The sequence below is a fragment of the Kryptolebias marmoratus genome, linkage group LG15, assembly GCF_001649575.2.
Source record: "Kryptolebias marmoratus isolate JLee-2015 linkage group LG15, ASM164957v2, whole genome shotgun sequence".
Classification (NCBI taxonomy): Eukaryota; Metazoa; Chordata; class Actinopteri; order Cyprinodontiformes; family Rivulidae; genus Kryptolebias; species Kryptolebias marmoratus.
The window spans coordinates 20514710-20531218 of NC_051444.1; the positions used below are offsets into that span (position 1 = coordinate 20514710).

A 16509-nucleotide genomic window follows, 5' to 3' on the forward strand; every position below is an offset into this window, starting at 1 on the left:
TATGATTTTAGAGATAGTATTATATATTCAATAGAAGTAAGCGGGGAGGCCAGTGAATGCTCTCCAAAGATGGAAGGAGAGCAGAGGAAAAAAGGAAAGGAAAAGGTGCAAGTGAGAGTCAAGCCTCATATAAGCAGATAAAAAAGATTATTTCTCATTCTAAGAGAGGCCTGAGGTAAATTAATGACGCACCAAATGCAGAGCCAGCAAGGTAGCAAGCAGGTGCACACGTTTCAATATTTGTGAAAGGGAAATTAATGCTTATGCAAAATATATCTGAGCAAATTTATGTCTGAGGTGCATAATGGAAGTCAAAATGGAATAATTCCAAGATGTAAGACAGGGGAAAAAAATCGTCACATACATACTAAGATATATGAAGAAACAAAACTGCATTTTTATTTATTTTTTTGTCTGGTAGATGTGTTGAGAATGTTACTGAAGATTTAGCAACCTTATCACCTGAGCAATGAAGCTATTTCACATTCTTGTTATTCTTCATACATTGGAATAGTATCGTCTTTCAGATGGCAGGAAGTTAAACAATCTGGGGGCAAGGTGAGAGTAATTTTTCACTATACTAAGGGCTTTTTTTTCTTACATAGCTCCTTAAAAATGACTCTAAGGAGGAAGGGTGAAACCATTCAGCCAAGGTCTCCCTGCCTTTCTCACTGTAGTTTTCATACAGAGAAGTAATGCAGATGGTCAGGATGTTCTCTGTAGCACCCTGGTAAAAGCTGGTGAGAATGCAAAGGAGAATCCTACCATGCTTCAGTCCCCTGAGGATGTGAGTCCTCTGCTGACCTTTCTTGATCAGTTGTGTGGTGGTAAAAGTCCAGGAGAGATTATTGACCCTCACCTCAGACTGTGAGGGGGACTCAGACTTTTCTCTAAAGTCTACAGTAAGCTTTTTAGTTTTGTTGACATTAGCCTCTTTCATAAAACACTTAAAGGTGGGCCAGAGACAAGTTCTGTCCATCTCCGTCTAAATTCTGAAGGCACAGAAGAGACAGGACAGGGTGTTGAGGTCAACCCTGTCCTGTCTCTTAACTGCCAAGTGAGATAGTAACAACACTTATGGCTTATAAAACAGTGGCTTGATTGATGATTTATAAACAACCAAACAAATGTAGCTTAAAAAGGAACTTGTCTTTGTGTTAATTTTGTGAAACTGTTTCGTAAAAGAAGTTAAGAAACAGATTGTTGTCTCCACACTGTCTCACTAACTATGTCACCTCAGTCCTGTAAGATCAGGGGTGGAAATTAAAAATTTTGTTCACCAGCCATAGTGGCTGGTGGACAAATTTTTTTACCAGCCACTCAAATATTTTACCAGCCACTATTTTTTGTTGTGACAAAAAGTTATTTCATATAATGATGATGATCGACGCAGGTGGAAGCAGTTGTGGTGCCCTACAAGCTGAATACTCTTGAAAAACAGAAAATAAAATAGCTTCTCATCACAACACCTATATTGGTGTTAGACTGCATGTAATCTGTAGTGGATCGAGTGCATCATGTGGGTTTGCAGTGAACTGTTGTAATATTTTTATTATTCAGGTGGTTTTCTCCGCCTGAAGTGGTATTTCGCTTTTATCTAAATAACATTTGGGTTGAATGTTATTTAGATCATTAATTATCCAACAACAACCAGTTAATTTACCAACAAGTCTTTAACTGTTTATTCCACTTTCAACAAGTCCTGTGAATTTGGAGACATTTGTTCTTTTTTTGCAAAGGTTACAAGGGGGGAACCAAATATTTCANGCAGAGAGCAACCCAGTTGGTCAGACGAAACGTCAATCAAAAGTGGCGCCAAAACACCTCTATTTTGAAATTTAAGTTTATAAAAACAATAAATGTAGCAAAAACTATACAGATTTGAATAGAAAAGGCAGTAAAACGGCCCGTGGGCGGGCCGCAGCGTAGTATGGGGTTAACTGTGTTTATTCCTCTGTATTATGATATTATTAGCACATTTTATTCCTAAAAGAATTATGTTTTTTTGTTTTTTTTTAATGAGAAATATTTGCCCCTCTAAACAATTCTGTTAATAGATAAATAATTATTTATTTAATTATTAATTGTTTCTGTCCACACATTGTCTATATTGTCCATAACAGAGTCTTTCTGTCACGCTTTTTCACGCTAGCAAAACAGTGGGTTAACTTTGCCAAAACAAGTTGTTTGACCTTTCACGGTCTCCGTAGTTCCCTTGCAGCGCGAGCACAGTGCGGCGGTTACGAGCGTTGAACATGAACGGAGGCACAGGGGAATCGTAGCTCTGAGAGAGCTGTGTGAAGCTGACACCCCGCTCTCTGCGAGCTGTGTGAAAAGCTTCACACAGCTCCGTATCTGATGGGGGAACGCGGCTCGACGTAACAGCAGCAACTCGAGCACATTACTGCCCCCCTATATGTCAAGATGACAAATAACACCTTTTCTGTTCAAATTGCCAACCCGCCACAGTGGCGTGTGTGTTGATCAAATTCACCCGCCACTTCAAATATTTACCCGCATTTGGCGGGTGGCGGGTGCTAATTTCCACCCCTGTGTAAGATGTTTCACTATCATTGTTGATGAGTCCCTGAACTGTTTCATTTATTGAGTTGGTTTGTGCTGAATTTAGCAGTACAGTCATGTGTCCGCAGAGTGAAGAGCAAAGGACTGAGTACACATACTTGAGGGACCCCTGTGCTCAGTGTGATTTCATACTACCAACACAAACTGGCTTCCTGACAGGCAGTCCAAAACCCAGTTGCAGAATGAAGTTGTCAGTGCAAGCAGAGAAAGCTTCACTATAAGTTGCTGTGGAGTGATTTGTAATGAGACTGATTAGAAGAACAAAATCTTGACATAGCTGTTCTTATATAATAGTTTTTTTTTCTTTTATCTTAGTAATTGAGACTTGTATTTTTTAACCATTCAATTTAGTATTATTAGCACGTTGGTCAACAGCTTTTCCCTGTTGGGTGCTTGCTTCTGTGAGGACTTTTTAATGGTACCATCAAACAGCTTTGAGTTACACTGTGTATTGATTTAATGGGCACTTGTTGTAATTGGAAGACTTAAATTGAGAACAAGAAAGCACCAGTGTCAGACACTGCTGTGAATATGCTCTTAAAATCACTCAAATGCTTTTAACCTGTGGTTCAGTCAGTAATAATTTCAGAAAAGTTGCAGGTTTGCCCTTTTAAGGCAGAATGCAGGATTAATGACTCTGAGATCATGCTAAGGTTTAGACAAGCTACTAAAATGTATGTGTGTGTAAAGATGATATTTACCAGGAGCTAATTCCAGGATTTTATTTTTCCATGTAGAGCGGCGAAGTAAACACTTTGATTTTCAGTCTCAAGGATTATGAAAATATTCTACTTATAGCATTACTTACACCCTCCTTGACATTCTAAATCCCATTTCAAGAACAAATGTGGAATGTAATAAGGAAGCTCAAAGAAAGCACTAGTTAAATCTGCCTTACTGAGATTAAAGCTCCCTCTCACTCGATGGAAAGGTAAAAATGTAGTAAACAAAAAGTCCTTGAAATGGCTACGTAACACAAACTGAAACAAAAACTCAGTGCTGAGGCAAAAGCACAGTCAGAACCATGAGTTCATTTACTGCATACAGCAAGCTGATGCAATGTTTCAACACCATAAGGAATTTGTAAACGATTCTTGTTTTTTTGTTTGTTTTTTTAATGGAGTATGGTAGCATATGGTTATACATTTTAAGGAACAGATTCAGTCTGTTTTAACATCTGACTGACCTCCTAAATACATGTGTTGTGACTAAAAAAATTAAAAAAAAAAATTTAATTCAGTTGACATATTTTGTTTTTGTCATTCTTTACTGGCACAGTCAGTGCTGAAACTGGATAGTTCCATTTAAAAAAAAAAAAAAAAAAAAAAAAGTAGAGAAAAAAAATATAGGTGTTGAAAACAGCTGAAATCCAAGCAGGAGTTGTGTATTTTATGTGTTTTTCTTTTTTTGTCATTTTAGTTGTTTGGATAAACAAAAAATTGGCAGGTGTTAGGATCGCACACTATACAACCCTTTCCTCCTCATCTTCATTTCAAACATGCAGTGGTCTGTTGGAGAAGAGAAGGCAGAACGGCTTCAAAGAGAACATCCTGTTTGTTTTTGTTCTCACTGTGTTGTCATGTTACCTTTCACAACAGTAAACAACTATGAGTTGGATATTTATCTGTTTTTTAGCACCTATTTGTGTAAAATCCCCAACCCACAGGCGGGAGGGTGTCTGAGCACAACCTCGAATCAAGCCTCTGGGAAGGAGAAAGCAGAAGTGAGTAGTGAGGTTGGATCAAAGCCAGGTGCAAAGGCTGCCATTCTGTATTAGGAGTTACTATCCTTCCTCGAGCCCTCCCGACTGTCTCTCTGTCTGCCCATGTCCTTGTTTTTCCCGCTGGACCGACTGATGGGAGCTGACATTTGCCTCAATCCCTCAAGCTGTATCCGCTGAGCCTGATCTGAGCCCCAGGTCTCGTTTCCTAATGTTCAGGTTGTGTCTCTCGCTTTTCATGTACTGAGCTAATCATTTTGTATACACATGACCATTTGAACTGTCCATTTGTTTTTAATTTGGAGAATAAACACGACCAATACAATTTAAAAAAACAAAGTAATTCCAACCTAATTGGTCTGATTTTTTTGACGGTTGCTGTAATTAACACCGCTAGCTCATCTTAGTCTCCATCTTTCTGTTGTATCTTGAACCTGGCGTCGGCCACCTTGCATGTTTTAGTTGACTACTTCCAGGTGACTTACCTTAACATCCCTTCCATCATTTAGAGTTTTAAAACATTTTCTGTCAGAACTGGTTGTAAGTGATTTAATAAAATGGTACAAAAGTGTGACAATTTGCTACCAGTTACTTATTTGACAGTACAGTTCTGTAGTTATTTATTTTGATTACGACCAGACTATTTCAGACATTGTATTGCAGTCAAAAAGTATACCAGTAGATGTATTTATGAATGACTATTAAGCAGACCAAAAAACTAAGTCAGCCTCTTAAATGTATGCAGATGCATCTGAACTTGGCTTTAAATTAACCATTAACAATAAAGATCTCAAAAGTTTTTTGTGACGTTTCCAGGAAGATGATCCCTTCATTTAGTACAGGACTACAGAATACTTCACTGTATAGTAAATTCACAGTACTGAAGATTTTTCTATACATATTAAAAAATCTCATCAGTCATTGCTTTACCCTCGTTTACAAAACATTTCAATCTGGGTCTGAGATGTCCTCATGCTGTTTTGGAACAAGGCATCATTGGGGGTTGAAGTCAACCCACTGCTATCGTGCCTCTGAGCCAACAGACAGGGTAGTGACAGATGTAACAATCATTACATGAAAGGGTAAGCCAGCATTGCAGCTTATTATGATGTAGAAATGACAAATGGTCTGTACGTCAAGCCAGCAGCAGGTGGTATTAAGAATAGGAGTGTATGACACACATTTTATGCACAGCTCACCACGTCAGCACAGTAAAGGTACACTCCACAACTCCTTTAGTTCCACAGTGCCGGCTTCATTTATGAAAGCTCACAACTTTAAGAGACGTGGGTGGCTCAATTGATTATTTATAAACAACCAGAGACAACTACAATCAAATACTGTATAACATTGTTTTTATAGTTGAGAATCAGTTGATACACATACGTAAGGAAAAATCATTAAATCATAACACTTGGCCAGGTAAATATTTTGTACTTGCTGACTGTGACTGTAGTCTACTATCTGCCTCTGAATATTATCAACAAATGTTTTGAATAAAAAAACTGTGATGGCTTTGACGCAACTTTGCCATCTGGTAAATGTATATTTGCACTTTGTTACAATGAAGATAAAAATGCAGACAGTAGTATTCTGGCAACATGTTATGGAATTCACCTTTAAACAAAATCAACAAGCACACAAAAAACAAACAGCAAAAACATAAGGAAATACAAATCATGTTGCGAATACAGTACGCATGACTTTTTGAAGTTACAGATCTGTGATTGCCGTATAATCTAATCTGTTTAGGATAAATCTGTTACTATTTTGACCTAGCACATCTTTTAGCATTCTCAGTAATTCTGCCACCAATCTTCTTCCCACACTTTATCAACACTGAGTTGTGTCGTCTTCACAGCAACTTCCAGCTATGTCAGGTGTAAAGATATATAAGATTTTTGAAAATTACACAGTTGAGTGAATTGTTAGGTCAAAACTTATTAAAGTTTGAGTCACTCATTTAAATATCCTCATCCATAAATTTTGCACTCAAGGCATCTAAAAATAAATACCAAACAAGGCACCTTCAAAAATGACTCTTCACTGATTAATAATAAACCTTAAAACAATGTACACTATGTGTAGTCTATTACCCCTCTACATGTTGATGGGTGTTTTTGGAAAAGAACTCCAAGGTACTCTCAGTGGCAGTAACTTACCTGGCAATAATGTAGTTATATGCAAATTAAATCACATTGTAAATCACTGTGGACGTGTAAAAGTATGCAGCTTGTCAGTCACAAGGTAGCCCTGAAGCGGACACTAATTGTCTTTTGTTTGTGTGTTTTACTCTAAAGTGGACTGTAGTTTTAGAAAATAAGCATTCTGTTGTATTGAAAAAAAAAACATGAGCTGAACTCTGATTAATAACATTTGCTCATGAAAAAGTCATGTTTTTTTTGTTTTTTTTTAATTGAAGTTAATTCAAGGTTATTTTTTTAACCAACCTTATTCATCTTCTGTAATTAGTTAGGCTGTTTAAAGCATACAGAGAACAAAGCTTGACAACTGTTGTATATTTATCTATTTTTTGTAATATCTAAATACAAACATTTACTATAAATTCTGTAAGTGTTTTTACTTAGACATGAACAATACTTGTATTTGAGAAATCTGGGAAAATATGAAAACAGGGAAAATGTGTAGGAACCGTGGAATGTAAGTTAATGTCTGTATAAACAAAGCCAAGATTCCAGGAGCCATCCATACATATTCTGCTCCAAGAGCTCATGACAATACATGGCTGTGATCTGTGAGCTCTACGGGACAGCCCCTCAGTGTGTTGTCTAGGAACTGTACTCAGCTGTAAAATGTGGGCTTTTGTTACTGACTAAAGGTGTCTGCATGTTGGTAGAAAAAAAAACAACTTACATGTGGCTTTTCTACTCTTGGTAGATGTAAACAAGCTTTTCGGTTTGCCACAACATTTGAACAAATAAGTCAGACCTGCTAAACAACTGATTGCCAGACAGATATTCAGAAATAAGACCAGGACAAGATTGCTTATTTCTGCCTGGAAATAACATGCTGTTTTGTTTGACAAGAAATTGACCCTCAAGAGAGCTAGTATGTTATTCCCATGAGTGTTAAATCCGTCTCAAAGCAACCATCTTCACCTGCAAACAAAAATAAATCATACTGCTCAGACACACCGAGTAGCATTCAAACCAAAGAATTTGCTGCATAAATGAAAATATTTAAAACACGTTGTCATAGCTTACTTCATCACTTTATTATTTTGTTTTATATGATCCCTATCTTGTATTTGTTTTTTTTCAGACATTACCTCAAAAGAGTTCTTGGAACTGAGAGGGAAGCAGCGGAGCCGCTACGAGCTTCTGGTGGACTTCCTGTCAGAGATGCTTTCTGTTCCACCTGGTGACGTTAACATCTTCAGCCTAATGGATGTGAAGGAGCGAATGCTGGATGTTCGCTTTGCTGTGCACGGTGGCCCCTCCTTCCTCCAGCCAGAAAAGATGCACGGTTATTTGGCCGCCCACAAACAAAAGGTAGGTTGCTTTTTATGTCCTGTAGGCTTTTATTTGAACTGGCACTTCAAGTATACACAACAAAGTCCTGTCAATGGGAGTTCTGTTGAGGATTCTGAACATGATGGACTAAAATAAAATAGTCATTACAGTATTTTAGAGGCTTTACAAAATTATCATTATGTGTTCAAGTAAAGGTAAAGTCTATGTAGTTCTGCACTCTTTAACACTCCTTGTGTTAAGTGTTTTTTTTTGTTCTTTTTTTTCATGTGTTGCTGGACAGGCAGTAACTGTGTCAGGATTCTGGTGGATTTGTCAAACTGGGTTCTTAGATCATCTATTACCTGCGCTCTCAGTTCAGATTTAGCGGATATAAGCGCTGAGGTATTTTGGGTTTTATTTTGTAGTAACACTTTACATTGCACACCAAAAAATCTCTTTTCTCGCTAAACTTTTAGAAGACAGATGTCAGTCAAATTGTGGAGCATTTTATTTAGCGTTTTGTTCATATGCTAGTGTTTGTCAAACTTTTTTTTTGTCCACAGTAATATTTGATATATTCAAAACGGTTAGGAAGGAGAAGTGTGACAGATATCTCAGAGAATTTCTTGAGTTTTATACTGTAATAAAATTGTTCTCTATATCAAGATGCATGTAAAAATAAGGAGAATCAGATGAATTGCACTTTAAACTCTTAACAATAAACTTGCCATACATAGGCAGACTGTTTACCTCCTTTCACTTTAGTGCTCTTTGCTCGTTAAAGCAAGTGTCCTCAGTTGCTTGAAAATGGTGCCACTCGAGGACCAGTAGTAGATGTAATGAGTTTTACATTGCACACAAATCTTTAAGTTTCACTTGTGTGTTTTTATGCATCCTTTTCTACCAAATGCTGGACGGACAGATTTTGTCTGGTTTTCAAAGCAGTTTATGGCGTAATGGATGAACAAGACTAAACAAACTTAGGTAACAGGAATCAGTATTTATTCGTAATTAATAACTTAAATAATGGAGATGCTGTTGCTCCACTTAATCTTTTATTCTTTTGTGACAATATTGGTTGCATTTTTAATGTGAATATGTAATTTGTTGTCTTACATTCAGAAGACTGCATTTTTTTTCCATTTTACATATCTGTACTTGTTTTGAAACAATGTTTGATGAGATGTGAATTTGTTCTGACATTGTTATTTGTTTGTCTTACACCACTTTACTAGTTGAACATGACAAGAAAATGAGATACGCAGTTAGGTGAGCATCAAAGCTGGCTGAGAAATGGTTGGATTTAGGTTATTTCCATTTACATCATATCTCATTAAAATGCAAGTGATGCGTATAGTGTGAGACATGTACCCTTTGGATTCTTTTTTCTGTAAAGGACATATTTTCACTGGGTTCTTTCTTTCCACAAGTGCAGGGCTCTGAGCTTTATACTGTTATCAAGGTAAAGTCACCTAAACACAAGTTGGCAAATGAAAAAGTAAGCAGAATTATAGCAGATTTAATTTTTAGATTATATCAGGACTTAATCTTCAGCCATTTATACTTTGTAGAAACTTTACTGTTTAATACCAAGTTGAGACTGAGACAATAAAAACAATATTCTGGCCTTTATGAGCTGAAATGTTATAGCAGTATGTCAGCCTCTGAGTCCACTCTGATGTTTACAAGTATTTTTTTTTTTTGTTTGTTTTATTTTTTGAAAACTAAAGAAAGCAGAATTTAAAGTATGAAGGCTGCTTGCAAAGCGGTCAGTAGCTGTGTTAAATGTGCATCCCCATCTGGGAAAAAACAGCGTTGTAAAAATATTTCTTTCACCAAGCAGCAGGTAATTCTCCCCTCAAAGTTTGTCAGAGCCATTCTAACCTATTCAGATGACTTGGATCTGCTTCAAACATGTAGAGTCTACAGCAGCCACTGGATGGGATAATGTTGTGCAGAAAGTCTTTCTGTGTTTAAACGTTCCTCCAACAGCCTGAACTTCAACTGTGTGCTTAAAGTGCTGTCACATAGGTCTAAATGGACTGAAAGCTGATAATATTTTGGTGATTGCGTAGAACATATGGCGCTCTTTGAATTTTTTTTTTTTAAATGGCAGAATACTGACAGATTCTTAAATTTTTCAGTTTCGTTAAAGAAGAGATCAGCACCTGGTTTCTGAAAACTGATGGGAAAGTGAATTCTGCTAAATTTACTTTGCCTTTTTAAAGTTTCTGATGGTAAAGCTTTTCATTTGATGGCTGTCTGCAAATAGCTGAGAAAAATTACCTTTAGGTTGCTAAAGGATAAAACAATAACAATTTAACTTCAGTGGTTTTTGAAAAGGTACTATATAACATTCGTTTTTTTTATAGCTTCAAAATAGCAGAAGCAAAGAGAGTAATACAAAACAAAAAAATTAAAACTAAAAATAGGTGTGGTTAGTACAATGCAAAAACAAGTATGACCTTTGACTACATTTTTTATGTACCTGCCAATAATTTATTTTTGTTTGAAGATTGTTATTTTTGTGTGTGTTTCTGATGAAACTGTACTCGTATTCATCCAAAACTTAATTTTCCTAATTGTATAAGAAAAAAAGAAGACAAAATACCAAGTTTATCTGTTGACATGGCTTGTTTACAAATCAATAAATACAAGCATCATGCTTTGGAAGTTGAATATGTACTGACAACAAAAAAGATTTAATTGATCAAGAGGGTTTCAGTAGTTATGATAGCACAGAGCATCCCTAAGTTCCGGTGTGTGTATATATATATATATATATATATATATATATATATATATATATATATATATATATACGGAGAGAAAGAGTATTTTATGTTTCAAATACTGTATGCAATTAAGAAAAAAACAAGAGTTATTTATTTATTTATTTAAATAAATGCAGAGAGAAAGAGCGAGAGATGGAGAGAAAGTAAAATAAGAAGAAATACCATTACAAGGTTGTAAGCCTTTTGTTGAAATGCTACATAACCAACTGTTAATTTTGACTCACTCTCATTAAGTGATATGTTGTATTTTGATTATCTAAATTAGAGAAACTTACTTGACATTTCAGATTAACTTCTCTTAGATGGAGGACCATTAAATTTGAAAGCTAAATGTTAGTCACTGAGATGTGAGAACTGATTGACTGCTGTAAACCAAAACCATACACACTGATGTTAGAAGAGTATCCTTTTTATTAATCTTTACCAATTCATGCTGTTTTATGTCTGCCCAAGGTTCTGTACATGTTGCTTCAAATATTTGTTATGCCTGAATGACTTTTGGAGAACAGTTTATCTTTTATTATCTTAACTATTTACCTCAACAGAAGTATTGATAAACATTTTTTTGTCATTTGATTTGCCAAATCTACCTTTTTAGTAAAACCATACTGCCAAAGGTCTTATAGCTAGTCTAAATTACTGGCTATGAGGAACAGTTGTTTACTTTTCTAATTGTGTTTCTAGTAATCATTTATTAGGCAAATCATCTAAAGCCATGCATAAAGATTCAAAACATTTGTTCTTTTTAACACAGTTAGATGAGATCTAATTTTTTTCCATTGAACTCAACATTATTATGGGCCAACATACTGATGGATGGATGGACACACAGAGAAAAATATAAACTGATGCATCAGTGTTTGATGTTCAAACAATAGCTGATATATTTTAATTTGAGATTAGCTGGAAAGGTTATGAACAGTTAATATATGCTGTTTAAGTTCAACAGTATCGATGAGCTAACAGCTAGTCTAAATGCATCTAAGACCAAAGTTGCATGATCTTGTTTTAAAACAATTGCAAAAAAAAGTAATAATAGTAACAACATGAGCTCATATTCATGACCTTTACACTGTTCGCAGTGTCTCATTTTAATTATTGTAGAATGCTATGAATTTTCAAGTGCAAATAGCAGCAGCTAGCTGTAACACTTTTGGCACAGCTGGGGGCATTTCCACCACACATGTCAGTGTAATGCTCAACTGTATGCAGTATAAAGGTTTATAAAATAGGTTTTGCATAAACCTCTATGCATTTTTTTTTGAAGATTTAAGTTGTTTTGTGATGGCAGAAGTCCACTTTGATCTTTGCATTGCTCTGACTAGTCGTTAGCTCATCAGTCCAGCCAGATGTAAACTGTATTTCTCCAACCTGAAGTCATTTAAAGAACTATCTATAACAAATAAGATTTAAATACATTTGCATCTACGTATGTTCTCCCAAATGTATTTAGGTGTAGTATTAGAGAACAAGATACACACACAAAAAAGAAAAAAAAAAAAGGAAAAACCTAAAAGAAGAGAAAAGCTCACTTCCTGGCTGCTGGCTTCAGTCAGATCTAATTTAATGTTCAAAGGTCTGAATGGAAATAGAGGACCAGTACACATGAGTGTGTTCAAAAGAGTTATTTTCATAGAAGTTGAACTATGTGCATTTCATAGCTGTAAAAGAGATAGCTGAATGTATTTGCATTTCATGTCTCTTAGGGGTGAAAACAGTCAAGTTCAGTTCTGATTGTGCTGCTCAGATCAAGTGAATCACCAGTTACTCCTTCTGGTAATCTCCCATTTCATACAACTATTTTAACAGAGATGACAAAAAGAGTAAAGATGCAGTAAAAAATAAAAAAATAAAAAAAGTGAATGGATAAAATGTTAGAAAGAAAATGGTATGAGAGAAACAGAAAGAGAGAAAGATGTGTAAGCAGAGCGGTATAGACTTTCAGGTGTGATTTGTGAGGGGAGCACGGAGCATTTCATCTGAATTCAGCCAAGTTCTCTAGAGAAGACATTGATCAGAATGAGATGTGAAGCGTGGCGAGCGAGAAGATGAACGAGAGCTGGGGAGACAGAGGAGGGAGTTGGTGGACAAGAAAGAAAGAGGAAGGGCAGAGAGGAGGGATGAAATGAAGGGGAGGGGGGTGCAGAAGATGAAGTAGTGCTTATTATTAATGTTTTCAGTTCTCCAGTAATGCTGCAGAAGTAGATTCAAAAAAAAAAAAAAGAAGAAGAGGCTTGACACACTGTCCCTCTGTTTCTGCCTGCCATAGCTCAGTAATAAAACTTATCCCTTAGTGTTTTCAATCCATAACACCCCACTTGACTTTTAATGATACTGCATCAGTTTTCGATTTTAAAAAGAGGAAGAAAAAAAAAAATTGTCGTTGTGCTTGGATACCAAGGTTCATCTTATTATTATATTAATGTTGTCCAGAGGGCATGAAAGAGGATAGAAGTTTCTAAATGCATTGGAACAATAGTTGAAGGAACAATACAACCCTACGGCCCTTTATTCCTCACTATACACACTGTTCTCCCTTTGAAAGACTCAGTGTATAGATCTTTGTGCATTTCAGAGTGCCTCCAGTTGGGAATATAAATTCAAAAGATAGAAATGCTGACGTCTTCGCAGCCATTCAGGGTTTGCAACTGCCCAAGTTTCCACTGTGAGGTTAATCATTTTTGATGGTTCAAGGTCAGGTCATACTTTTACCAAGTTGTACTTTTACAGCTTTGGTCACCACGTATCCATACTTTTGTGTGTATAGAAAGAAGCCATCTTCCACAGGTCTATCTCCTCCCACTTCAAACTTGCCTTGGCCACATCGTAACCAGCGTCAGAGAGGTTGAAGTCAACTTCCCGCTGTTATGCCTCTGAACCACCAAGGGAAGTTAGTGACAGAGCTGTAACAGTTGATGTATGTAAGAGTAAGGTGGCATCGCAGCTTGGGGTTTGATGCAGTAGTGATAGACGTCTGTGCCACCAGCCGGCTGGGAAACTTAGAATGGAGGATGTTTGACATCCATTTTATGCATACTGCTCTACATCAACTTTACTGAGTTATACTCTATGTCTCATATAGTTTTGCCAGCCCATCTTAAATAATTATTGCTCAAGTCAAGTGGGATGTGGGTGGTTAAAATGGTAATATTTGAATGGCCAGCAGCAGTTTAAATAGGGGCTTGTCCTCTGCTATATCACAGAGCAATAGACCTTTTTCTAAAAAGGTCTATTGTCCCCCCTCTCTGCCAGAACAATATTAGTCCACCAACTTGTGATTCATTTTATATGAGTGCCCCAGCTTCAGTAAAACACTTCTTAATTCCAGTTATCAATGCACATTTCAAATTTGTGTGTAAAAATGTCTGGACGGAACCATTGGACTGTTTGATCGGGCACATGCATTGATCCAACTCCACTTGACTGTTTTATGTTTGCTAGTCTCATTGTAAAAACTGTTTGTTTCTTTGGAGAATGGCTTTTTAAACAGAAATATCCATCTAATGTTTGCACAAAGGGGTTGTACTGTAGATGCCATGCTTTTGTGGTGAGTTAATTTGGTTTTACTACAGAGTATTTTTGCTTTTCTTTTGTTTGATACATTCCTAAATGTTTAGCATGTTTGTTCTTCTACCCTCAACTTTTTTTTTATTATCTTCTAGCTTTCTCCAATGTATACAATTTAAGCATCACCATATTGTACAACAGCACAAACTGTCTTGCTGACCACTAAGCAGGACACAGCCATGTGAATTAAATGAACTAACCAATGAAAAATGTTTGTCTCACAGATTTTTGTAGAGGTATTCAATAAATTATTTCAGATTTTACTGACATTTAGGTTTATGTGACAGCTGTTTAATTTTTTTTTTAATTGAATTCTAACAGAACCACGCTTCATGTTCAGATTAATTTTTTGTTGGATTGGATATTTCCTGTGAAACTTCAAAGTCAGTGGAGACAATTGATTAGCCCCATTTGATTTGATGATGAAGTGGAAGCGTTAATGATGCGGGTAGGTCAAATGGAAGCAGGAAGTGTTAAATAGAAAAAAAAATCCATTCTCATATTGGCAAAGACATGGTGTTTAAAGCCCAAATGGTACGAGACGTCAGTCAGCAAATACAGTGACCCATAAAAAATAATCCTTATTGAAATTACAGTCACTGCAGCTCAGCCAAGTTGAGCGAAAAAATGGAGTGTCGTTATTGCGTGGTTAGTCAGGGCAGTTGTTTCACACTGAATAAGGTCCAATCAGTCCAGAACATTGAGCATAAGGTGACCTGTTTTCGTATTTCACTTGTTTCGGAGTGAATGTGTTGTATCTGTATCTGTGTGCACATTATGACTCCCTATAAGCACACACATGTTAATCTCAGCTCAGTGGAAACATACTTCACCAGTGTCACTTTTACCAGCAAGGAGAGCACATCAAAATGGAAGTTCACATACACACATGCACACACCATTTACAGTACATACTCTATATTCATTAAATTTTCCTTTCCAGTGAATTATCAATCTGTTCAACCTTGAGGGTCATAGCTTCCTCTCTGCCTGACCGCCGTATAGCCCACTTTTTTTCCCACTACTGCAGGAAAAAAATAAAAAAATAAAACGCTGCAAAAGTTTCCAAGACCTGAACTACTTACTGACAGTACAAGCTGCAGGACTCTGTATGTATTGTGGATCTATTAAGTTTTCCAGAAAAAGCTGATGGGAAAAAGACCTATTAGAGGGATCACATGCTTTTGAATTGAAAAAGTCAATGTATTTAGACAGTATATAAGTAATGTACTGCCAGCACAGCAAACCTGAACAGTAACAGTCAAAAACATTATATACTGTTACTGTGCTCCACTGACTTGGCTTATTTTCTGACAGTCTGACAGCATGAAATTTACCCATAAATTCCACAAACTGGGTCCTGTCCATCAGCTGTTTTGACTTCTCAACCCCAACCTTTAAAAACTGTTTATTGTTGCTTTATGCTAAGAAATTCATTTGTATAACCTAAATGCTTGTTTTTATACATTCACTGTAGTGGTAACTCATATCAAAAAGAGTGTGGATTACACTGCAGCTGTTTATATTTGGGCCTATATCTAGAAGTTGTCTTGTAGTTGTTTTTACACGTTTTTACAATATATATATATATATATATTACCTACTTACTTAAATTACTCTTGATTCTATCATTTTCTTAAGTCAAGTTCTTACTTTGTTTTAGGAACTGGACTTTGTTGCTGTTGTTTAACTTTTTTTTAAGTAGTTCAAACAGCTGTTAATTAATTCCTACATTTTGCCACTTTGAAGGGTGATAGTAGAGACACCAATCCCTCACCAACAGCCCATACACCAAGACTGCCAACTGTTTTGCCCCCACTTCATACTTAGCAATTGCTATTGTGTAGTTGTGTGCTTAAAATTGTGTGCCTATGTATTTCTAGGTCTATGTCTATAGTTAAATTAGGGATAGGTTTAGAGTTAGGGGTCAGAGGTTTATAAGAATAAGCTGTTTGGCATTGACAGAGATGGCTTGGCAAGTTTTTTCACGAGTGCAACCCACATACTCAAGTAAGAACCCACAAATGCATTTTTCATACAAATGTCACACCAAGGGAGGGGGGGAAACAGGCTTTTTATTGGTAAAAGGTTTATTAACAATAAGCAGTAAGCATTGTTAAAACTAGTTATTGGGGCCTGCCAGCAGTGCATAGAGAGCAATAGACCTCTATGCTTCGCAAGGCATTGTACTGCCTCATGCAATGCATGCAGGCACCTCTTACTCTACACCGAATAAGGTCTCTTTATTATATATTATTCTTCCGTTACCCTTAATGCAGCCCGAACCGGGCAAAGAACCCCCACAAATTTTATATCAGAACGACCGGCTCGGTCTCGGCATGAGGGCTACTATTTTAATTCGCGTGTCGTG

General features: G+C 36.5%; 1 protein-coding gene across 2 annotated transcripts in view; it reads left to right on the forward strand.

Annotated features, from left to right (window-relative positions):
* The window catches only part of si:ch211-186j3.6 (neural-cadherin), a 262973-nt gene that overhangs the window by 166101 nt on the left and 80363 nt on the right, over positions 1-16509 (forward strand). For both annotated transcript variants that reach the window (XM_017419612.3, XM_025006687.2), the window contains exon 25: positions 7586-7815. In XM_017419612.3, the coding sequence (XP_017275101.1) occupies positions 7586-7815 (230 nt within the window). The remainder of the gene's footprint in view (positions 1-7585; positions 7816-16509) is intronic.